This window comes from Trematomus bernacchii, unplaced genomic scaffold (assembly GCF_902827165.1).
Source record: "Trematomus bernacchii unplaced genomic scaffold, fTreBer1.1, whole genome shotgun sequence".
NCBI classification, from domain to species: Eukaryota; Metazoa; Chordata; class Actinopteri; order Perciformes; family Nototheniidae; genus Trematomus; species Trematomus bernacchii.
In genome coordinates, this window is record NW_022987513.1 from 2,731,077 (window position 1) to 2,755,659 (window position 24,583).

Here is a 24,583-nt window from a genome sequence, read left to right on the forward strand (position 1 = left end):
TAAAGAGTCATATGTCTTTAAAGGTCAATAAGACAACATAATCATTATTTTATTTATTGCAATGGCTGCATTTCTACTTAAAATACATAGTGTTTACTTGCTAGAACTGGCCCAGTGAAGACGCTTTGAGCACCAACAACAACGTTCCATTTACTTCCAATGTGCTGAGGCAGAAGCAGAAAAATGGCAAAAACCTAAACCCATCTGCATGGCTAGAAACCATTAAGAATAATTGAGAAATAGTGTTTATTTGTAAAATGGGTATATTCAGTCCATTAATAGTTATATCTATATGACCCCTAATACTGATATATTTAAATTAAATGACTAGGTATAACAACTACAATGTGAATGTAGAGGCAACCTTTCAGTCCATTTGAAAGGTTGTTCTAGGTCAAAAGTGATTATGCAAGCAACTGTGCTTATCATTTGAGCGATACTCACGCAGCCGTAGTCTAAGCTGAAATTCTGCAAATATTAAAGAGTAGATAGGAAAGGCAGATTTTTCTCAAGCAAACACAAGACAGGGGAAGAATAACAGCAACAAGCCCAGCTTTTCACAACAAAGTTAATCAGGCTTGCCTGAAAACAACTGAAGCTTCAGTGGATGTCTAATTGGATTAAACCAAAACAGAGGATATGTTTTGTGTGCAGTTGTTGTGATGGCTTGACCTCTAATGGCAGTCCTTTTTTTAATTTTCTTCAGCTCTTCAATCAGACTAAGACTAATGACTTCTGGCACATCTGACACATGGTGGCCCGGCAGTTTTCTGGAGAGTGACTTGTAAGTTAAAACTGAGGGAGAATTGGTCAAGGTCATTGAGAGAGGCAAAGCAGCTCCAGCAGCGTAAAACTCACACAAATCACAGACTGTCTGGCCTGCTGCTCTCTCCGAGGGGACATTTAACCCACTCCTGTGATGACCTTTGCAGGCGAGGAGTGCAGTCACTTCAGAGGTTTATGTGGCAACGTACCTGCCAAGACAGCTGATGACACATTTCAAACAGGACGTGCAAGCACCTCGGTGCTGTTGAGGATAGTTAAAAGCAGAGGAGAGGGAGAACGGCTTACAGCTCCCTTAGGCTGATGCTAATCTCATCCATACCGCTGCACTGGCCCTCTCTACTGTAACAAGGCAAACTGTTCCAGGCCTACTAAGCTGCGCCACACTCCATTACGAAACCTAAACTAAAACATCTGTTATTGGTTGTCCAATACTACACACACACTAGACTGGATTTTAAGGCATTTATATACGGTTGAGTTGCGAAAATGTATTAAAAAACAGGATGACAGTTAATGTGCGGTCCCTAAGAAACAAAGCGGAACCCCTCCTGAGCCAATCAGGAACAAATATGTATTTTGTTTTGAGTGCCAATTATAGCACGCCATCAGGCCAAACACTGAATTCCTTAAAACGCTGTGGCAAGATGCACAATGTTGCCATGTTGTGTGAAATGAACTGAGCAAATGGACAGAGACCGATCCATAGTCCCGTTATCACAGGGTCGTAACTAGTGCGGCCATGATTATTATATTGTGTCTCTCATTTCACTATTTTTACACACACATTAACGCCAAATTGACTGAGCTGACACGACCTCTGCAACAATGCCTCTATATTTACTGTGAGTGTTTCAGGATCAATTAAGTGTGTGTGTGCGAGGCTCTGTATGTGTTTGTAGGTCAGCCTTTTAAGCACTGCCTATCATCCGAGAGGCTGTGAGCCATCAATGACTAATGTGTCAGTCTGTCACAGTCAAGGACCTGCCATATGGCGCCAGTGCCCCCCCCACTTGAACTAATGGGTGGGCTGGGAGCAACAGGACAGCTAACAAACCTCACTCACAAAGCCAAAGTGTCTGTATTAGGGATGCAAATGTTAAGCAGGCTTTTAATCAGCCATATTAGCAATAAATAATGATTAACCACGAAAGCTATTAACATTTTAAATCCATTTTTTGTATGTAGCACAACTTTTGTAATAGTGTATTGAATCTTTTATTGAATATGAACCAGTAAATAAATAATAGAGCATACATTGTTCATAACTCTTGATGGATAGAAAGTCCTAAAGTCCGCTTCCAGACACAGATGATATCAACATGGGTTTCTTACATGAAACAAAAGCTTTTTCTCCTTCATTGAGATATTCTGGATCTGATCTTAATCTCAGTACTACGTTGAGCACTTTGCATCAAGATGGTGGAGCAGAACTCTAGAGCAATGAGTTTTGGCGTGAGCTCATTTTTGTTTTGTTTTGGGTGCAAGGAATCATATTGGAGAGTTTTTGGCATAATGGTTTAGATGAGGGGTCTGTTGTGCACCAAAGTTGGGCCCTATTAGATGTTTGGAAATGGTTCGTGTAAGTAGTTTATGTTGTTTGAAACTGGCAATGGTTAACAAATCATTAGTGGTTGTGAAACATAACATAATATCTAATAGGATTGTTTTGGAAGATATAGATGGTAACTTCACACTTCACCAACTTTTGCTCTCTGTACTGTAGAGGTTTCAGCTTGTTTTGCCGGAAGTGAACGTACTGGGAAAACACCTCTTGTGACAAACTTTGGAACACGTCATTATAGACAAGGTCAGACCTTGTAGGGGGCATGAACATAAGATAAACATATTTGAGAGGAGTAAATCTTTAATTGATTGCTGATCATGATTAATCATTAATAGCTCGCCTGTTGTGCAAGTGCATACTACGAGCCGTATTATCTGCTGTGCCAATTAGAGCAGGCTGAGACCGTTGAGGGTGGCCCAGAGGCAACACAGTGCTGTGGCCACCTTTCCCAGGAAGCCCTCCAATTACCACCCAGCAGGTGCAGTGTCTGGTTGACTCATGAGAACACATGGCGCACACGAGGATCCTCATAGATTTGAGGCACTCTATCCGTCTTTCTGGCAGTCTTGTGTCTAGGCCCCTTGCCTCTCTGCCTTAGTGAGTTTTAATCCAATGTTTTTTCTTTTTTTTCTCCTTTCTTCAATTTGTTTCCTTCTAAATTGAAAGTAATTCCAAAGATATTGACCAAGGATAGGATAGGTTTTAACTGCGTTCAACTCTTCTCTGTATGGGAGGCGGTTGATGTGACCTAACCTTGCCACCACATGGTGACTACTGTGCTAACCCTACTTGCATTCCTGCTGATCAGACGCCGCTCATGACAGTCCATCAGCGTCTCTCCCTGTTAGGAGGCACTCCGGTGCTCTTTTGTTTTCCCCCAAAGTCACTTTCACAGTCTCTGTGTATAATCACTTAGTAAGGAAAAGAGTCAAGGGGTCAAGCTGGCAAATGTTGTAATGTATCTATTAGGGGCAGATTAGCTCACTGTCGACATAAAACACATCCCAATTATTTATTATGTAGCTGTAGTACAGGTTAGAAAAGAGTGGTGTCAGTGTCTGGCTAATAATGTTAATGTTAGTTATCTACAGAAGAATACTGTACATGGAATATATTTATAACAACCACACAAAAAGTAAACCTTTGATTTTTTTATTTATTAAACACATAATATACAATATGGGGAGACTTTCTTTATTTTTTACATGTTAAGGGTTTACTATTTTATACGCGGTTTGAAATTGTTGGGCAATAATAATAAGTAAAGATGCTTTAGTAGTTCATTCTTAAGGCTGTCAATGTTTTGTCAAATACAGCGAGAATACATTATTATATAAACATTATGACATTTTCCTGTATCTCACATGTGTTAAATCATAGCTATAGTCTTATGCAAGTATGTCATATTGTAAACATGATGCATGCTTAACAGGCAATGTAGACGAGTGAGGTAATGTGCTGTGGGTCCTGGCTTTTAGTGATCAATAGTCTGAAAAGAAAAGGACATTTCTAAACAAATCCCCAGTTGTTATATGGTGGATCTAGTTCAAACCCTCCCACTGAGCCCATCAATAAAATGTAAGTGTACATGCTTTTTTACCATGGTGAATAACTGGGCCTTTTGTGCCTGTTCACACCTTGTAAAAGATTAGCAGTGACGCTCGGAGCCGTGTCTAACGTGCTCCCCAGGACTTCCCCCCCAGCCAATGAAACCTGCGACTCATGAAGCTGTTCCACTGACAGGGCCTTGGCCCCGTTCGAACCTCACAGAAGCAAATGTGTCAGCCATGCAAAATGGAGAACAGATGTGGTATATGGGCAGAGTAATATAGTCTTAGGCTGCCTCCGCTGCACCTGATGATATGGAGCCAATAGGGGCATTTGTCAAATGCAATCAGGTGTGATGGGAAGAGATAGAGCGCGGATATGGAAAAGAGAGGGAGGGGGCGAGCAGCTAGAGCCCTGCCAAACTCTCTCCAGAGCATCAGCTGTGTGGGGGGACAAACAGCAAAACATGTGCCCGTCCCCATGAGGACACCTCTGTTTTTTAAAGGAGAGTTTCACCAACAACAACCCTAATCACACAGACGAGGAATTATTAAAACCCTCTCCGTTAGGATGTTTAAACTGTGGATGATTTACGGTGCACACTGATATGTTAGTAAATAAACAGTGCACATTACATTACATTGCATTTAGCTGACGCTTTTATCCAAAGCGACTTACAATAAGTGCATTCGACCAAGAAGATACAAACTTGAAGAAAACAGAATCAGGTGCACCTCAAATGCACACATTTTCTAAAATGCCACAAGGTCAGATTGTAATCAAAGGTAAGATACACTCGGCTCTTCATTTCTGTGTGAACTATTGAGCTATCTCTTTTCGGCTGCTCTTTTCTAAGCCTATAAAAAGGTCCACAAGGTCAGTATAAAGGCCAGTGCAGTCCCTCGAGTAGGGCACTTGAATGGAAAGTCTGAATCTGATTTACAGTTGGGCCACATGTGCAAGCTGCCAATGACTGGGCAGCCAGCCACACCGAGTGGGAGAGAAGAGGAGAGTGTTTGTGAGGCTGCAGGTAGGAATGAATACCCAAAATCTCAGAATTTCAGTAGGAAAAGAGTGTTTTTTTAAGATATATTGACACAATAACTTTGTTAACACTAATACATTGTAAAAGGTATGTGAAAAAAACAGATTGATAAAGATTAAAACCATGTATGCAAGCTTCTGTTTGACATTAGGAACCAAATCAGCCTTGTATCGGTTTCAGTGACATGTGTTACATTTCCAAACCCCATTCATACTGACAAGTTTCTCTCCTTTATGTAAATGGCTATTGCATCTCTTTCCCATGTGTTGTATCCTCAAACCAGATGGCAATGTGGCAATTTAGTTAAATGATTCCTAATTAAAAGAGGAACACCATTGGTGGAAATTTGCAAATCAAATCTTCTTCTTTTTTTCCAATTCGCAAAAGCAAAACATTATATGAACATCATTCTGATATATGTTCCATTTTGCTAATTCAGATCGGTTGCACCGTGGGATGGAACTCATGCTGTGTAAATATCACTTGCTCTCTAAAAAACATGAAAAAAGAAAGATCATTTTCAAAAGGAGAAAATGGAAAGGTTAGAGTCACAAAGATGGTAATGTATTTAAGGCACAAATGTAGGTAAACCTGCAACCTGATTTCAAGGAACAGATACCGTTATTCATATTCAACGTTTCCAAACCCCCCTACACTGAGCATTCAGTGAATAATATAATAATGCACGGTAAATACTTGTGGAAATGTATTATTTCAATGTTGTTGTTTTTTACAGATTTCAATATTGTTACCAGCCTCAAACTCAAATATTGTCAGTGGTGTCAAGTAACTAATGGCGCGTTTCCACTACAGCCCGCAGCCCGGTTTAAGAGGGCTGTGACGTCAGCGGCCCGTCTTTGGTTGCGTTTCCACTTGGCCTAGTACCGGCCGGCGGGTCCTAATTCACAGTTTTTCTGGCCTCATAAAATCGTGGTTCTAGGGCCAGAGACAACGAGGCTGAGTCGGGCTGAGTATGCTAAACTAGAGAGCGTCGCTGGCAAGGGGGGCAACAACTACAACAAGATGGACATATTTGACCGTGATTTAATTGTAATACACGTTTCAAAATGATGCCGAAGTAACAACATACTGATACCGGTTAGTAAAAACCATGAATTAATGCTTTGTCAAGTCTGCAGACAGACGGCAGGCGAAAAACCTTTTAAAATGCTTGTTTTCTAAATGGAGATTGGCTAAGCTAACGCAGTATATGCTCCGACCGTCCACACTCACAACAACGGCCTATACAGACATAAATAAAGCAGCGACTGTATTCACCATGACACAGGCAGTCTGTGGTTTGTACTTGTTTAACTTTTGTCTAGTTTCTGAACATATATGAGGAGCTGTGAGCTCTGAGTGCTAACAGCTAACGGCTGTGTTGTTTTTCTGGGGTCCTCTGAAGATCACGTCACGGCTCCGCCTACACTGCGTTACTATAGATACTGCCCCAGTTCCTAAACTGTAATGGAAATGCGCCATAAAGTGAGCCAGTCCTAACGAGGCCCAGCCATACCGAGCGGGGCCGAGCGAGGCCGTATAGTGGAAACGCGGCATAAGTAGATCTACATAAGTAATGTACTTAAGTAAAATGTTGAGGAGCTTGTACTTCATTTGATAAATTAAATGTTGTGCTACTTCGTACTTCTACTCCAATACAATTCAGAGGTAAATATTGTACTTTTACTCCACGACTTCCTGTGTAAAGGTGTACTACTTTAATTTGCAGGTATAGATTAATGATTAACGTTTACATTGTTATTCAATGATGAGATTATTAATGAAATACTTTGGTATTTCTACTTTTACTTAAGTACAAGAGCTGAGTACTTCTCCCATCTCTGAATATCGTTTGGGATTATTCGCGCATCAATGCAAAGGTACTTAGGTGCATCTAGATGATGTAAAAAGGCTCAATAACACTCATTATAATATAGTAGCAGGTAAATAAAACAATATGCCATGCGGGTACAGGTTTAATGTGGCCATCTCCAGTGTGTTCGGGCATGTCTGCTCCAACATGTGTGCTGTTTAGGAGTAGACAAACACTCCCTGGCAGCACCACCACCTCCACCCTCACACAGCTGTAGCTGGGTTGGCTGGAGAAAGACAATCAGGGAACAGTGCCATGTACGGACGATGCATTGGGGGCCAGCTTCAATAAATGGTGTGCTGTACCAATTCTCCGGAAAAATGAAAAAAAACAAATGCTTACATGTGGTAAATGGGCAGTAAAGAAATCGGGTAATAGCACTTCATACCTTTTTGAACATACAGTAAATGTGATATTGGGATAACAATACATTGATTTTTTTTATTTCAGCCTTTATTAAAGCCTCAGTTTTGTCATAAAATCACTAATTTGTATATATTGTTTTCAGGAGGTCCGTTGAGGATTTTAATTGAACTCGAAACTCAAATTATTCTGCTAACACAAATTTAAATTGTAAAGTGTCTATTGTATGATGGACAAGCATAATGTACACTGCCCTCATGTATGTATATGTATATTGTGTATTCAATATACACATATACACTCTATAGATATATATCCTTCATCATTGATATGTATATATTCACTGTTTTGTGTATGTTGTTTATCTTCCACTGCTGATATGTGTATTCTAAATGTTTTTTTACTTCTAATTCATGTGCAATGCCTTTTCTACATGCTGCTGGGATGAAAACATTTCACAAATTGGGATCAATTATTAATATAATATCTTATCTTATTAGATACGACCCTTTTAAGGGAACAATTTAGCCACCAAAAACGTGAACCTTTTTTTTTCTTCAACTTATCAAATATTATATGTGCTTATATTGACGTCATATATCTTGCACTCTAAACAAATGCAGTCACCTGATCATATAACAGATTAGAGTTTTTTATGTTCTAGAACAAATAAAGGAGAACAGTTTTTTTCGAGCGTGTTTCATGTGCCTATTAAGGCCCCGGCCCCACGAGGACGCATACGGTAAAACGCATACGCAAACGCAAAAAGGCTTCCGTCCACACGCAATAGACACCGGAAAGTGTCTGTTCACACGAGACAGCTCCGTTTAGCTCCAACCGCTGGAAAAGCTGCAGTACATATGCCGGGCCTGTACGTGGCACTGTAACTTCCTCCACCAAAGGTTCTCCATGTCCTGTTGTTGCTGATGGAGGAGCTGCTGTAGATGTTGCACAAAGAACTGTAGCATGGTCAGTAGCGTCTGGAGCACGATAGCAACGCTGCGATCCGCCATTGTTGTTGTTGGCGAAACACATCAGCAATGACGCGGGGTATGCGGAGGTGAGCAGGAGAGTTGGGGAGAGGCGGGGCTATTGCGTCATCATTATCAGAAAATGATCGTATAGGGCGTAATAACGGAGCCGTTGGACCCCCCCAGAGCGTTGCGTATGCCGTTCTATCCACCTCGGGACCCGTTATCGTTACCGTAGTCGTTTACTGCCATATTCTGTCGTCCTAGTGTGGCCGAACAGTCTATATGACACAAAACTGTAACGGAAACTACCGTATGCGTCCTTGTGGGGCCGGGGCCTAAGATGTACAATGGTGTCAGCGTGTCACTTCTATCTACATACTAATTCCGCATTAAACAAGCTTTGAGCTAAAGTAGTCACCGCACAAACAGATGGTCGAAATGACATTTACTTCACCGAGTCTGCTCTGTCTACAAAACTGCACACTCACTCAATTCAAACGCATGCACACACAAAATATTTATACAAATCCCAGTGCCAATTTCAAGCATGTCATAAACAAATCAATCAAACTGCTGCATTTTTTATAACACAACAAATATGTTATACTGACATTTTAGCATATGGTCACCAAAATATCAAGGGCCGGTTACTGAGAAACAGCCGTATTGACAGCTGATTCCTGTTAGTCGTAGTTTTTATTCAAAGTAACTTATTTTTTACACACACACACATATCCACTGGTTCTCACAGCGAGTTGGCAGCTGGAAGGCCTGCTGGCAGATGCTCCGATGCAATCAACCCGTCACTTGAGCATGATACCGCCTGTCCATTTGTGCTCACCTCGTATCACATTCAAATGGCATTCAAAGCTGTTTCCAATGTAATTCTGGCTCCCAGCAGCTAACACAAAGCACTTACACTATGACACAGTTGAAGGTTGAAAGATGTGCTGCCAAGTTAAACAAACTTTTTTTGAGGCCATGTGATTGTCCTTTTGTTAACACACTAGATGAAAAATATTCAACTAAAAAACCTTGGATAAAATGTTAAGTGACACTAATTTGGTCACGCCAATTCAATGAGTTTAATGAAATGCCATTTATGCTCGGACAACACTCCCACCAGTTGGTGTGACTGTCATTAAGAGGGAACATTTACATATCCCTGTCGGTTATCAACACTTTCAATACAGCTGGCTTTAGCTAAACCACTAGAGGGAGAAATAAGCTGTGTATACCACAAGAGTCAGGTATTCAATATGTTTAAAGAAAGGTTAATTTTTCAGTCCAGAATTTAAATGTATGTTCAGCACATGCCTTCAAATTATGAGGCTTTTTCAGTCTCCATCATTTTATTTTACTGGCCAATTCATCTCAAAAAGCGATGAATGCTCCTTGGTGGCTTTTACAATGTGTGTTCAGCTGGAAGAGGCTGATGCTGTGGGCTTATCAAAAACCAGTTGAGGCAAGGCACCAGGAGGCAAGACGGAAAGAGGGATAAAAATCCATGCTTCTGTTCAACTAACCATCAAACCTAATTACCTGTGGATAGGACTTATGGGCCACATGTTGGGTTCAAAGTGCCCTGATCAGGAAGTGGCTTGGGAGGGAGCTTTGGTGTATGTGTGTGCATTTACGCGTGTGTGTGTGTGTGTGTGTGTGTGTGTGTGTGTGTGTGGCTGGTCAATGTGTCCGTGACAAAAAGATTAGGCTGAGAGACGAGCCTTGGTGCCGGATCTTGGCTCTGTGCCATTAGTTCAATCAAGCAGATTTATTTAGCTTTTAGACAATTCGACCAGAAGCCTGGAGATACCACTTCAGAAAATAAGCTAAAGATTATTCATGGCATGGCAGCTAAGATAGGGATCTGTTGTCACTCCCTAGCATCATGTGCACGTCCGCTCACTCACTACATCATTCATTTTCCCTAGGAGTAAGCAGACTGTTTAGAAAACACAGGGACACAATAATGCATCGAACAAGCAGTAAATCAAACACAGAGGTCAGCAAAACAAGTGGAAACATAAAGACTGCCATGTAGCATGTATAAATTAGCCTAAACATAAAACGCTACGAGATGTGCCACTCTAATCCCAACCCTAACCCAAGCCCATAACCCAAAGTGCTTTCTGTTTTAACAACCAGAGAATCGTCTCGAGTAATTACAGATCACCTCATTTTACCACTCAGAAGTGCTGTTGACATTACAATAAATGAGTCTTATCTTTGAATACTCTGAGTGGTTTTATATTCCATCAGTTTTTCAGTACGTTTACATCTAGACTGTAAAAAAAGGTGCAAATTGAGAAGGATGCATTTAGCATTTATGTCATGATCTATTTTTATCTCTTCATCTCCATTTGTTCTCTTCGCACCTTTTTGCGTGTAGAAGAAAACATGGCTTCACTACCATTGATTAACCTGATCTGCTGATACAAGGTGTGAAAGAAACAATCTAATGTAGGACTCTGAATGTCTTACTTTCATTTGCATAGCTCGGTTAAGTACTGGGAGACAAGTATTTTTCATTATTTGATCTAGTTTCTACCAGTGAAGAAAACATATTTTACAGGCAAGTGTGATGCTTGGATCGGATGCAGATATCTAGAGAAATAATTCTTTTCTGATAGTGTAAGGAATTGAGAACAGGTTATTTCACCAAAGCAGTAGTCAACCATTAACTTAACTCAAATGTCTTTGTCTATTTATTTTGCCGCAGGTAGTTCCATGAAAGCGCCCCTGAAAGCTTGACTGCCATCCAGTTGCCTGAAGTAAAAATACGCTTTTGTTCATATCAGAGGGTGACATATGTTCTCTTCAATCATCACATAAAAGACTTGGGGAAAGAAACAGCAAGAGAGCTATTGCTTTACTACTTAATATGTCACTGGTAATAGTTTAAACACTTAATGATCAGTTGCCGATACAGAATGTCAGGTACAAATTGCGTATGGGTTCTTGTAAACAAAACACTATACAACGAGAAAGTGCACAAGGCCAATGCACTCCAAAGCAAAATGGGTTAAACAATGGCCCCTGGTAAATGGACTGTACTTATATAGCGCTTTATCCAGTCTTTAAGACCCCTCAAAGCGCTTTACATACTAAATGTCATTCACCCATTCACACCCATTCATACAGAGCAGTGTACCTTACTCTAGGACCTAACATTCACACACCGTTGGCCATGCCATTGGGAGCAACTCAGGGTTAAGTATCTTGCCCAAGGATACATCGACATGTTGACTGCATGGGCTGGGATCTAACCCACAACCTTCTGGTTGAAAGACGACCGCACTCCCTCGCAGCCACAGTCGCCCTGGTACACTATTACATTAAGTATCATAAAAATAGGGCCAGTGGTTTTTTGTAATCTTGATGAAATAATCTGAAATGTAGAGCATCAACAATAAACCTACTATCAATTTACAAATTGGTTAGAAGATTTTCAGAAAAATAATCCAAGGCTGTACTGATAATCGATTAGTCTTCAAATGAATGTGTTTCATGCTAAAATGGCAGAAAAGAAACTCTTAGATACTGTATGGAGATATACTACTTCTCATTGCTGTATATCATATAAATCTGAATATTTTCTGGCCTAATTAATGGAAGAAATAATTGGCAGGTTAATCGATAATTCGATCGACAAAACAAAGATTTAAGTATGAATTGGATTTCAAATTGCATTGTATAATGTTTCAGAGTCTTTGGTTGTTTTTACTACTTGCTGATCATATAATGACTTTAATTAGCTCTATCAATTCAACAACATGGAAACAGGTGGATAAGTGGACTCTTACTCGATAATGTTGGTCAATTTAAATCAGAGTAAACAGCTCTGTGCAATGCTATGCAAACAGTGAAGCTTTAGTTTTCTAAACCATTCTCTTTCTGAGAAGCGCGGTAGATGACTTACATCTTCTTACGTGTTGCCTTTATAAATAAATAAAAATAATTGCCACTCAGTGTGTATACTCTTGTGCATTGACCTCTGCCCCGTTGAAGCCATAGAAGAGTTCACAAGAACAAAACACATGAACCAGAATTTAAAGAGGCTTTAGGAAACTGTGTCTGGCATCACACCATTTTGGAATAGTACACATTAACATTTGATACAGACATTTATGGTCGCCAGAGGATACATTGAGATAACTTCAGTAATCCCCTTTATAGTGACCTTTTCTCTAGCACCACAATGAGCTTGACCTTTTTGGTTTTGACTTAAAATCTTGGCAACCACCGAATGGATTGGCACAAAATCTGGCACAGATAGCTCCCAGAAGACTGACTCCGATAACTTTGTATGCAGCTCCTCAACGTCACAATGTGAACATGTTAGCATGAGGGCATTAGCAATAACTTTAAGCACAGTTGTACCTAAGCAAAGCCTCATAGAGCCGTTGTCAACTTTTTTGGTTTAAGAATAACAGCTGCTAACATGAGTACAGTTCTCAAATGGCAAAGAGAAGGGGAAAGCTAAAAAAGTTTCTTAAAACACAAGCTGTGAAGAACATAAGGCAATAGTAGCAAAGTGGCACTATGGCATCTTTTGCTGAAACTACATTGTTCTCGCAATTACCCCATTTTGTTTGGCCTACTTACTCTGCCCCAGCTAAATATTATAGGATGTAATGAGACTGCCAGTACCCATGTTGGGTTTTACAGTTGTGTGGAAATGAAACCTGACAAGCAATTTCTAACAACTATATCTTGTAAGATAGTGGATGACTTTAGCGTTTACATCGATAATATCTAACACCAGACATCCACACACATGCCTGAGCAGTAAGTGTTTCAGATAAGTGAAACCTTTGAGACTTCCTAAGCCCTTCATATCAAGCCCTAGCACATTGTGTACATTTCCATGTAAGAACATTTACCCAGCGATTTCGAGAAGGCTATGCAATGTGTGGGAGGCACTCATAGCATGAGCTGGAGCTGCCAATGGACCTGGTCACACTTCAGTAGGTGGCTGAAGAAGCACAGGCACTGGGCTACACAGAAGTCATTTTTCAGCACTTATATTCAATTATAATTGTGCTGTATACAAGTGCTTTATATATATAAAAATATATACTGTCAGTGTCATACAATGTCAGTCAATCATTGCAAAGACTGCACTGAAAAAACTGAAATGTTGAATGTAATTCAATGTATTATGTCAACAGATTTAACATAACTGTAGTAGGTTGATTGAAAGCTAAAATATTAGGTTTAAAAAAATGTTAGGTTCAACTGAATATTATTGCTTTCAACAAACCGGATGGATGGATGGATGGATGGATGGATGGATGGATGGATGGATGGATGGATGGATGGATGGATGGATGGATGGATGGATGGATGGATGGATGGATAGATAGATGGATAGATACTAAATAAAGTACTTTATTGATCCCAAATTGGGAAATGTTTGCTTTGCATTAGCATAAAAAGGCAATGTACATAAATAGTCCAAAACATTTCTGAAATAGAAATAAAATAGCATTAAAAAGTTAAAAATAAAATATATACATGTGGAAAACATATATGTAGAAATATAAATGTCAGTAACAATACAGTTATGTGACATTTGTTGACACAATAAACGTAATAAAAGTCAACGGTTTAAGTTTTTTCAGTCTGATGGATATAAAGTTTATCATTAGAGGACCCATTCAAGGGATTATGTCCCTCCAACTACAGTATGTAAAGCCAAAAACTTTTTTTTAAATGTGCGCTCCTGATACTCCAGACATTATATGGAGTTTGTGTAAGAAAACGGCTAAACATTGGACAGTATATATTCTTTCCTCATACATGTTTACCTATGTCTTTTTTAAGAAAAGCTCTTGTTTGTGTTTCTGCTTTATTTACTGATTTTCTGTCAGGTACTACTGAGAACAAAGTTGTCAACATTTTATAAAAACTGAATATTGACATGCTGTTAACCATATACCTCTCAATGGAATAAAATGTGAATGCAGCATCTTAGTAGCCATTTCATCTAAAACATTATTTAGATTTGCTGTCAAGGCAATCTGGATAAAACCAGCTAAAGGACCCTACGAATACCTTTAACAAATGTCTCCAAAAAGCTGTGTGCATCAGCTCAGATGTACAGTGAGCATTCTGTATTGTCATCATTTGAGCTGTACTTTGTCAACTGTGTGTTCTCCAGGTGGTGCTGAGTCATGGTTCACGCTCAATGGTTTCCTGGAGCTTTATGGTGGGGTGTGTGTGTGTGTGTGTGTGTGTGTGTGTGTGTGTGTGTGTGTGTGTGTGTGTGTGTGTGTGTGTGTGTGTGTGTGTGTGTGTGTGTGTGTGTGTGTGTGTGTGTGTGTGTGTGTGTGTGTGTGTGTGTGTGTGTGTGTGTGTGTGTGTGTGTGAGGAGGGGGATTTTGGTGCACCGACAACCCAATGTTAAGAAAAATGTCTGATGAAGATGAGAAGGGTTATTTTGGTTGAAAGCAGTTTTGCATTCCCTTTAAAAGCCTATCAGATGAGTGCTGAAATTTGACAGCGTCATTTTGTTTCTCATTTGGCTGTGACATGCAGAGACACAAGGTCTGTCACTTTGGGGCTGAAGTCTGCTTCTGTGGACCGCAACTTAAATATGCTCAAATAAGTAGCATTTTGTTACAAAACCTTTAGGCTAACAGGAATTCTAGGACCACATTGAAGGGTAAATCCATTATTAATTCTGAATGAAATTACAGTTTTCACTTAATTTCTCATTTTCATTTCTAGTTAATCTGAAAAATTAAAAATGACATCCCTATTTGATGCTGACCAAAAATGATGGTAACAAAAAGGGAATAACTTTGAATAGAGTCAAAACATTGTGATATACATATTAGATAACATCATGGTTGCATACAATCAGGTTAATATCACCACAGGGAACATTAGACACAACACATATACCATTTTCATTATTCCACTGACATAAACATATTTTATACTCCAGCTCATTTCAAATGTTACGAGGAAGGAAATGCTCTTGTCCCATTTGTGAGACCTCAAGGACACACAATTCCTAAGGGTTAATTTAAACATAACTTTGGTCTGTTTACAAGAAAATTCCACAGTGCCCGTTTAATTTATTGCTCTCATACACGTTTAGAATGATCTTGCTTATCATGCTAAAATGCAGTATTTCTCAAAGCATTCCCCTGGATCTTGCTTGCGATGTTTTGCCACGCTCCTATCCTTTAAACCCTTTATTCCATGCCAATCCGTAGGACATACATATAGCTATACCAATACATATTTCCTATCCATCTGGGAAATAAACCCTTCTTTGAATCATGATTCCTACCAGAGTGGTCTTCCACATGGAATTCCCTGAAGACCAGATTGCAGTTTACAAGGCTGAAGTGGAGGCGTGAAGGTGGAGGCGTCCACCTCCACACCGGTTTGATGGTGAGACTGCTGCAAATTACTCATGACACTTCCTCTGATGACATTTTTCAACCTTTTCCCTGTTGAATGGCATCTCCAGACCCCCACCCCACTACCATCCATCCACCACCAACACCCCAACACACACATTAATCCCCCCCTCTATTCGTGTGACAATAGCACAGCAGAGATTGCTGCCTCCTGCCTTCACCTGATTGACCCTATGAGCAGGTGCTGGATCTGATCCAATCACAGTCAATCTTCTTTAAACATTTCATTCTTTAAGCAGAACAGGGGCTCAAAATTCCATCATTCAATGACCCGATCAGTCGCCGATAACACAATCAAGCCAATCCCGGCTTATCCCGAGGGAGCCATTTCAGGAGGGACAGCTGGGAGATGAGAATACAGACCTACAGAAAGGTGTCAATCTCCACTGATCCACAGCTCACTGTGAGCCGCCTATACAGCACAGCATCTAGGTGTTGGAGGAGGCCTTCTGACAGACATTTCCAAGGATCAGCAATAGGCAAAAATCCATCTTTTGTAAAAGGTCTGATCCTTTAAGTAAAATCAGTAACCTGCAGTAAAGACACTGGCATAGAAAAGGCATGCTTCGTCCACAAAATGACTATTGTATAGCAATGAATCACCCCACTTACACTTTGAAGAAACAACTTGGTGTTTCTCTCATGCCTCCATGCGTGTAAAATAAAGAATAAAAAGATTGGAGAAAGATTAAAAAAAAAGAGATAAAGAATCAGAAAAGGAAATGGGTCCGTGTTTACCAGCAGTCTTAGTTATCCAGGAATGTATGAGTCAATACCAACACCAGTTCAATTCCATGATTTTAAATGCCAATTGGATACTAATGGGGGAAACATTTTAACAGCCCATATACTTTCACATACACTCCTTAATTACCTGTTGCGCAATAGCTTTAGTTAGGAAGTTTAAAATGTCATAATTGCCTTTAAAATATCAATATCAGTGAAATTATCTACAATATTGTGCAGCCCCTATACATGTAGATATTGAGTTTAATGCGTCTCAAAGAAAACTTTACTATTAAAAACCTGCTCAAGTCTGAGACTGTTTATGTTTTAAATAGTAAAGAGCATAAATGTTGATAAACGCGGCCCCATTTTCTTTAATTAATCTAGACTTTTTTTATAATTTGTGCACTGTGCAAGAATGTAAGAAAAGGAGTGTTTTCTTGACAAATAGGTAACACAGGGTGAGGTATTGATTTATAAATGGTTATTTAATGGCTGAAGTATTCCTTTAACACTCAGCCTCTCTTATTTTAAAGACAGACACGCACAGACAAAAAAAATGATGTGAATAGTACAGCTCAATTCTTCAGTGGCCATTTAAAAGCTACTCTATTGGAAATGTTGCCGGGCCACTGGGCAAATAAAGGTCAAGGGGGATATGAAATAGTTTGTCTAACTGGCCCTTTCTCTCCGTGTGTCCCTGCAGCACTGAGGCCGTATCCACATTCATAGCCAATTCATTTATATTGCTCTGCCCTTCTCACGGCTAGTCTCAGTCACTAACTACAAGTGACTGCAATGAGATTGAAGCCTCTGGCTAAATCTCCACTGCAAGGCACATGCTCCATCATTGCTGCTCTGATCACTCCTTATAATCACTGGGACCAAACTATATCCTCCACTGATTGGCTGAGTCGCAGCAGAGAGGAAACAATCACAGAATGTCAGCAGATGATGGACACGGAGACGTTGGAGTAGTAGTGGTCACTGGGAGCTGCCATGTAAATGGCATGCAAATGTGCACCTGCACTAGCATAGGAAGTGGAATGAAGGACTGTGGCCTTTTGATTAGCTTCTGTCCGCGTTTTCGCTTGAAAGTGTATTTGTTATGCATCAATCAGCCAGGTTGGCTATTTATAGACAATGAACATGACGCAATTGTGTACTTGGGTTTTTGCTTTCTTCAGAAATTCATCTCCTCAGTCCGAAGTGCATTTAAAGTGCACTTCACAGTTTCCAGAAGAGGTGTAAGAAAATATAGTTTGTTTTCTATAATTTCTCAAGAAAAAAAAGCATGATTTTAACATGAAATAATTTACTCTGTCAATATTTTAATATGTAAAGATATGCACCCTGTATGTGTATGTGCCTATTCAACGGAGAGCTTTGATGTTGGATGTTAAAGAGACTGTGATAAATGCAAATGCAGACCTCACTGTTCCCATAACAAATAAGCTGTTTTCCTCCAATTGTTAGCAAATGGTGGCGTGTTCTTTATGACAGGTTTCCTTCAATCTATCAACAAAAACACAACATATCGGAATTGATATTGATTTTATATTGCTAGATTCTTGGCAATATACATTCATAGTAGGGATGGGAATTTCAAAGTATCTGTTGTGATTGGTCAACCGGTTAACCGATTAACCGAAATGTACATATCCTATAAAAAAAAGAAAAAAATGTGGGAAAAATGTTTACAAAAAAAAAATGTTTTACATGAATACATGTTCAAATAAGTATAGAAACCAAGTCGAATTTGTCAAATGTATTGAACTGGTGATCACAGTTTGAACAGTTGACAGCTATAGGCCTACAGCTTTCATGCTTAAAACATAACTTGGTTTTTAAATGAAAGAGGGATCATACACGAACAACATAACGGGTTAGGGTAACATAACCCTATTACAACAGAGATCAACAACCTATAACAGGGCCTATGCACAGAATGCAGCTATTCAATACTCATTCTTGTTTAAGAATATGAGCATGTCTACATGGTCAGGGGAGAGGCGGGTGCGGAGGCGATTCACAATCAGGCCAGCTGTAGAGAAGACCCTCTCAGCTGGAATTTGGGCATAAGATGAGGTTTGAGTCTGTGTGATCTGTGTGTAGGGAGGGGCAGCAGCCATATCATTAGCTAGAACTAGCTAGATCTGATGGATTTGGACATATAAGTATAACCGGACGCGAGAGAGAGGGAGATCAGCACCTGCAGCTCTGCCTGCTGTGAGGGACCGGTGAGCGGAGCAAAACACACCTTTAGACCTAACACATTTAGCTATGGCACTGTCGTATACATTGAATTATTCCATTTGATAATATGTTATCAATTTAGGCACCCCTCCCAAAAAAGAAAAGAAATTACAATAAAAATATTCATAACTCATATTCTCATATTCGAATACCTGAATAATTTTGAATATTCGAATATTCGATTAATCGTTCCCATCCCTAATTCATAGTATCTAGTTTAACAGTCCCTGTAAGTGCCTTATTGCATTGTCATTGAAGGTATAAAATGTAATTCTGTAATCAAACTGATAACACCATCATTGATTTAATAGCACCTTGTAAGATATGATATTAAAAGTAGGTTAAATCCACATTCTCGAATAAGACAAAACTACTTATTTAAATGCAAAACACAAATGATGACACTAATTTCACTGATGTCCTTTTCTAAAGTGTACTTGGATATCTTGTCCTTTAAAGATCAGTATCCACAGAACATATTTTACAGTAATAATCACCACAGGTGTCATTTGCCATTGAGCCAGTTTTATTTTCCCTAAATGTATTAAGGCCTAAGCACTTGGAAAGGTATGCAAAATGAATTAATACAGTCTTTACACATGGTCACAGGGCTATATCTCTGCCATTTAGAAAATCTAAGGGCACGCGAAATGTCAGCCGTGATATTAGATTACCAAAGGCCCAGAACAAATTCAAGGCACTAACCAAGGATCTTTTTTCTCCATTGCTTTTGTTATTTCCTCTCATCTGTTACTCTCAGTGAAAGTATGAGAGACAGTATGCAGACGCTCATCTCTTCTCTGACAATGATCACTGTCCAACAGCTCGCTACTATCGATATCTGTCCGACGTCCTCCAACAGGTGTCATCGCTCTTTGCTTTCCAACATTGAGACCATTGTCTCATCTTAGGACTCTGCTTTGCCTGTCGAAGCGGTGACCTTTTGTGTCTACCTTTCATCCCTCCTGAGCCCAGTGGCAGTGAACTGGTTAAGCTCCTCCTCATCCTCCTCCCATTCAGCTCCACCTCCAGGATCTGGCTCTGGACCAGTGGAGCATGAGAACCAGGACAGCCTGGACATAAAGGGACCATTGTGGCAGCCCAGTGACATGGAAGCAAGTATCTCTGATTAAACTAAGTCAGCTTCGGGCTTGCACACTGCAGCCGATGGACAGTAGTGCGGGGACGGAGTCAGTGAGCTGGAGTTGTTTCAGCTTAGCCAAACAAGGGCACTATGAGATGCACTCAAAAGCTGATTACAATAAACCAATGAGGAAGCATTAACCACTGCAGCTAATTATGCCTTCAACTGCCTTTTCATGCCTGGGCAGGGCTCTGCTGGTACGTCAGATCCAAATGTATAAAAGGTGTCATCACACTAAGTCCCATCTTTAATGAAGCACTGGCCTCAGGGACACATTTTAGAATGGTAGTTGTTTTGTTAACAGGTGTATGATTTATTGGAAAATAAGAGGGCAATTATCATCACAAAAAAGGAAGACATTAAATACCTAAGAGATTTACATGCAACATTTTTAAAACGTTCATAAAGCACTGGTGCTGACGTTTGAATACAAGTAGTTTTACCTGATTAAACCATCATCATGTATGAAAAGGGACTTCAATTAAGTGCATTCAACCATGAAGATACAGACTCCTGCAAGTACATTAGCTTTCAATAAGCCAAACAATTATAAGTGCTCCTGCATTGGCTTCAACTAAACCAAACCTCGTGCGACATACAGAAGTTTGTTTTGTGTTGGTCAAGGTGCTGTCAGACTAGTCGATTATAGTTTCTCCATCCTTAGGCTGGTAAAAGTATTTTGCAAAACACTATTCACATTTGCCATTCAGGCTGATCCTGACCTTTGACATCAGAGATAGAAAGTCTCATAGGACGGTTTCATGATAGGTTTGATTGATCCAATTTGGAAATCGCCACCCCCTCAGATTTCACATTGGTAATGTAATTCCTTTAGTACTAAGTACATGTCCGTCATCATCTGTTAAAGAGACATTAGTCTAAGGTGTTGCTTAAGAAAAGATCCAATCACAAGATCCAAAGCCCCTACTTTGGAGTTGGATATCGCATTTTGCCTAATTTTGTTTAGGATTTAGCGAAAATGTCGAGACTACCTGCCTCCCTACGTTACCATTCATGGTCATTAATTCCTGATGTGAAAGACTTTTAAAAAAAGTCAAAGTATAACGGCTAACGCATGTTAATGATGTTCAACTATTTTGGGCTGTCATTTCCGTCATAAGATATTTGCTGGGGGTTTCTACTTGGTTTGCAAACCACATACAAATAAGCCATGACAGAAAGGTAACTGTATAAAAAAACACTTACAAATAATACTGCAAACATCCAAAACTGAATTACCAGATAGAAATGGCAACAAAATTGCAAAAAATCTCAAATTGGAATCTCCAAGGGCTAACATTGTCTTTCCTTACAATGTATATGCTTGCACAAACAGCACCCTGATTCATTTCACTTTATTGGAAGACAGAAATAGCAGCAGCCTCCAGTTAAGAGTCCTTGAATATAAAGGGAGGCCAGGCAGTGCTGATAAGATTGTCTCATTTGGCTCGCAGGGCTAAGGCACTGTGCTGCCTGAGAAAAAAAAAAAGGCAGGATGTGGCTACTATTAGGCAGGTAATGGGATCCATCTGAGATGCATTAGAATCAGTCAAACAGAACCACACTTCAGTTCCGTTCAAACGACTGTCACAATCACTTCAAATGCACACCTTAGGCATGTACTGTAGGCGAGTGAAAAGGAGAGAAAATGGATGTTGGAGGAAGTTGTGCCGGGTCTCGGGCATGTGCTCTTTTCTAATGGTGGCGGCTTTGAGAGTGGCGCCGAGACTGATGTGCCGGAGAGCTGTCAGCCTCTCCCCATAACAAACGCCACCTCTCCCCCTGACAGAATGGAGACAGAAGGGAGGGACTGGAGTGGGGAGGGAGGTGTGGAGGTTACAGACAGAACCTGTGACCCAATTGTGGGCACACCAGCTGTTTCCCCTCCACTGCCTCCCAACCACCGACATCTCTGTGGACCACATCCTGCTAATTGGCCTATGCCGAAGCACACACACATAGAAACACAGCAAAATAATATCAGGGCTTGTTCCCGAAGAGGAAGAACATTTGCCGTTGCCTTAAGCCGCACTTGCGTGATGATTGATAAGTGCGAAACAGAAATATAAGATGACTAGCTGCCCTGCAACCATGGCGGCTAATGTCCCCCTTGACATGCACATATAGACAGACACACTGCAACCAAGATTCTATGGAGGGGAAACTGAATTAATTGGTTTTCCTTCTGCGGATAAGTCCTCAGAGTGGTGTGGTGTGTGTGTGTGTGTGGCGATAATGCTAGGTTGCAGTGACAGGCAGGTTATTTAATAAATCCCGGGATGTGTTAGGCAGAAAGGAAGGACACTAAACACAGAGAGACTGATTCTTCGTTTTGCTCTGTATCGTGTCTGCCACACAGCTCCCAATATCTCCTCTGATTTCCTTTTTGCAGGAGACACTCAAACCTGCTCACACACACGCGCACCCCTAATCATGCACCCACATAAATACACTTAATCGTTGACACACTCACGCATGGCGAGAGCAGTACTGCAGAGACATCCGAGCATGCACAAGTAGGCTATAAAAGCACACACAGAAACATGCACAAGATCTCGCTCAATCAGTCTGATTTGTTTGTTTCCTCCTAAGCATTTGAGGATTCCTCGAGGAGGAAAAAACTTTGTATAATCAAGTCAATTATGTCATTCAATCAAGTCGAAAATCATTTCGAGCCCTTTCTCAGATCCATTGATTGCAAAGTCGCGCTGGATATTTGCTTGCCGCGTTCTATTGTGCAAATAAGCCATCTTTATTTGGAACGGCAGACCAGGCCATGGCGCGGTCTTTAAAGCCACTTCTGCAGATAAAGAGCAAAACAAAGTCCTTCACCTTGCTCACTTTAAGTCGAGAAAATAACGCAGGGCTTTAAAAGGGGAGAGCTGGTAACATACTCTCTCTGATCAAAAAATATATCTATATATATATAGTTTCTATTAATCTACAACAGCTCGTTTGTCTCCTTCAGGACATGGTACATTATGTGCCTGTGAAAAAATCCATCCTCAGTGAAATTGTTTAAACTCAAGGTCAAGTGCTGATGTTACAGGGACTGTATGAGCTGAAGGTGACCTTGACTGATGTGGAATATGACATGAGGGAAATGGATCTCCGCTCAGTGTGGGGACATTATCTGTGAAATGCTGCCACTGTATCAAACCATGTTTGTGTGTGTGCGTGTGCATGAGCTCAAGAGTGTGTGTGTGTGCATGTGCATGTGCATGTGCATGTGCGTGTGTGTGTGTGTGTCCTTGTGTGCATATGTGCCTCCCTCCGCTCTGCTGGGGGTGGTGTTCATGAGAACAGCGTGTAGAAACTGCTGCAGCAGACAGGAACAAACAGCTGAATATGAGTCTCTGCTGAATTAACCGTCTAGGTTTCATTCAGACCACACCGGGATAATGTTGCCACAATATCAAAACTTCGTATCCCTTGTTTTTATATTTCATTTCAATGCCATACTACCATAGATGAGAAAATAAACGCTATTTTTTGGTTGTTTTTTAACAGAGGACGGTTTGGTTATGGCATTTGCTTGTCATTGCTTGTTTGCTCTGTGAGCAAAATGCATGTTGTTGACCAGGCATGGTGGGCAGTGTGAAGCTATTGCCATATCTTCTGTTGTTTGCTTGTCACAATATAGAGATTTATTTGTCTCATTGTCAGGAAAGGAGCCAAACTGCTGCTGCTGGCTTCTTATAAAGGAGACATATAATGCTCCTTTTCTGGTTCATACTCGTATTTTGGGTTCCTAGTTAAACATATTTACATGCTTTAATGTAAAAGAAAAACAGAATTTTTCTCACAGTGTCAGTCTGAGTATAACTGTATTCACCTACTGTCTGAATGCTCTGTTTTAGCTCCTGTCCCTTTAAAGGGTTAAAGGGTCTCCGTTAAGGGAGATCCCCCCCCTGCTGGAAATGCATCCATTGGACTCACTACTTTGTTTCATTCAGGAACACAGTGACATCACTATGTGAGAATGTGCTTCTATTGGCTAGTGCTCCAACACATTGTACGTGATAGGCTAAGTGGCTGGACGTCTCTAAGCGGTTGACCAATCACAACAGAGCCGGCCAGCTAACCAATCAGAGCAGACTGGGCTCTGCTTTCAGACAGAGGGTGAAAAGAGGTGCTGCAGCACAGGCAGTGTGAGAAAAATAGAGAGCTTTTTGAACATTAAATAATGTCACAGTAGAGGCAGATAATACAAATATTAAGCTAAAATTAGCATAATAAGGCCCATTTAAGAACCCCTCAGGAAAAAGCCCAGTTTGATGTGATTGGCTTGCAAGAAAAATAAAGTATATTGCACCTTTGCAATGGTAGTTCTCAAGCCTTTATTGGAAGTAATTAAGATACAGGGGGGGTATACCCAAATGTATACACACTAGCACTGGAAATAATATTATATATGTCCCTTTTAATGCTCAAATTCATGATTGCTGTAACGATCTGAGTGTTGGGTCTAAAATCACACCAGAGTGACAGTGGGCACAGACTGTGTAATTATCAGGTTAGCATATGTCACTCTTAATGATGATATAAATGTCATGTGTACATTGCAATTGTGTCAAAGAGAGCTGAAATGTTGGATAGTGTGACAACACTTTGCAGGAGAAATAATAATGAAACTGTCTTACCTTCCCGAACTGTTCAAAATACTGCTTCACATCTTCCACTACTGTATTGGCTGACAAGCCACCCACAAATATTTTCTTTGTTCTTGTGACCATCTGGAACAAAAAAGGGCGAGAGGAGAGGATTAGCAATGAGGCTTCAAATGCATTGCACAACACCTTTAATGAGGCTTCAAACGCACTGAGTGAGCAGCACCTGTGATATGAGGGAGTGAGGACACATTGTTG

The 24,583-nt window shown here is 40.3% G+C and overlaps 1 protein-coding gene across 9 annotated transcripts in view; it reads right to left on the bottom strand.

The window, feature by feature from the left end:
* msi2b (musashi RNA-binding protein 2b) overlaps positions 1 to 24,583 on the bottom strand; it is a 264,521-nt gene that overhangs the window by 157,066 nt on the left and 82,872 nt on the right. For all 9 annotated transcript variants that reach the window (XM_034152830.1, XM_034152854.1, XM_034152822.1 and 6 more), the window contains one exon: positions 24,359 to 24,451. In XM_034152830.1, coding sequence (XP_034008721.1) covers positions 24,359 to 24,451 — 93 coding nt within the window. The remainder of the gene's footprint in view (positions 1 to 24,358; positions 24,452 to 24,583) is intronic.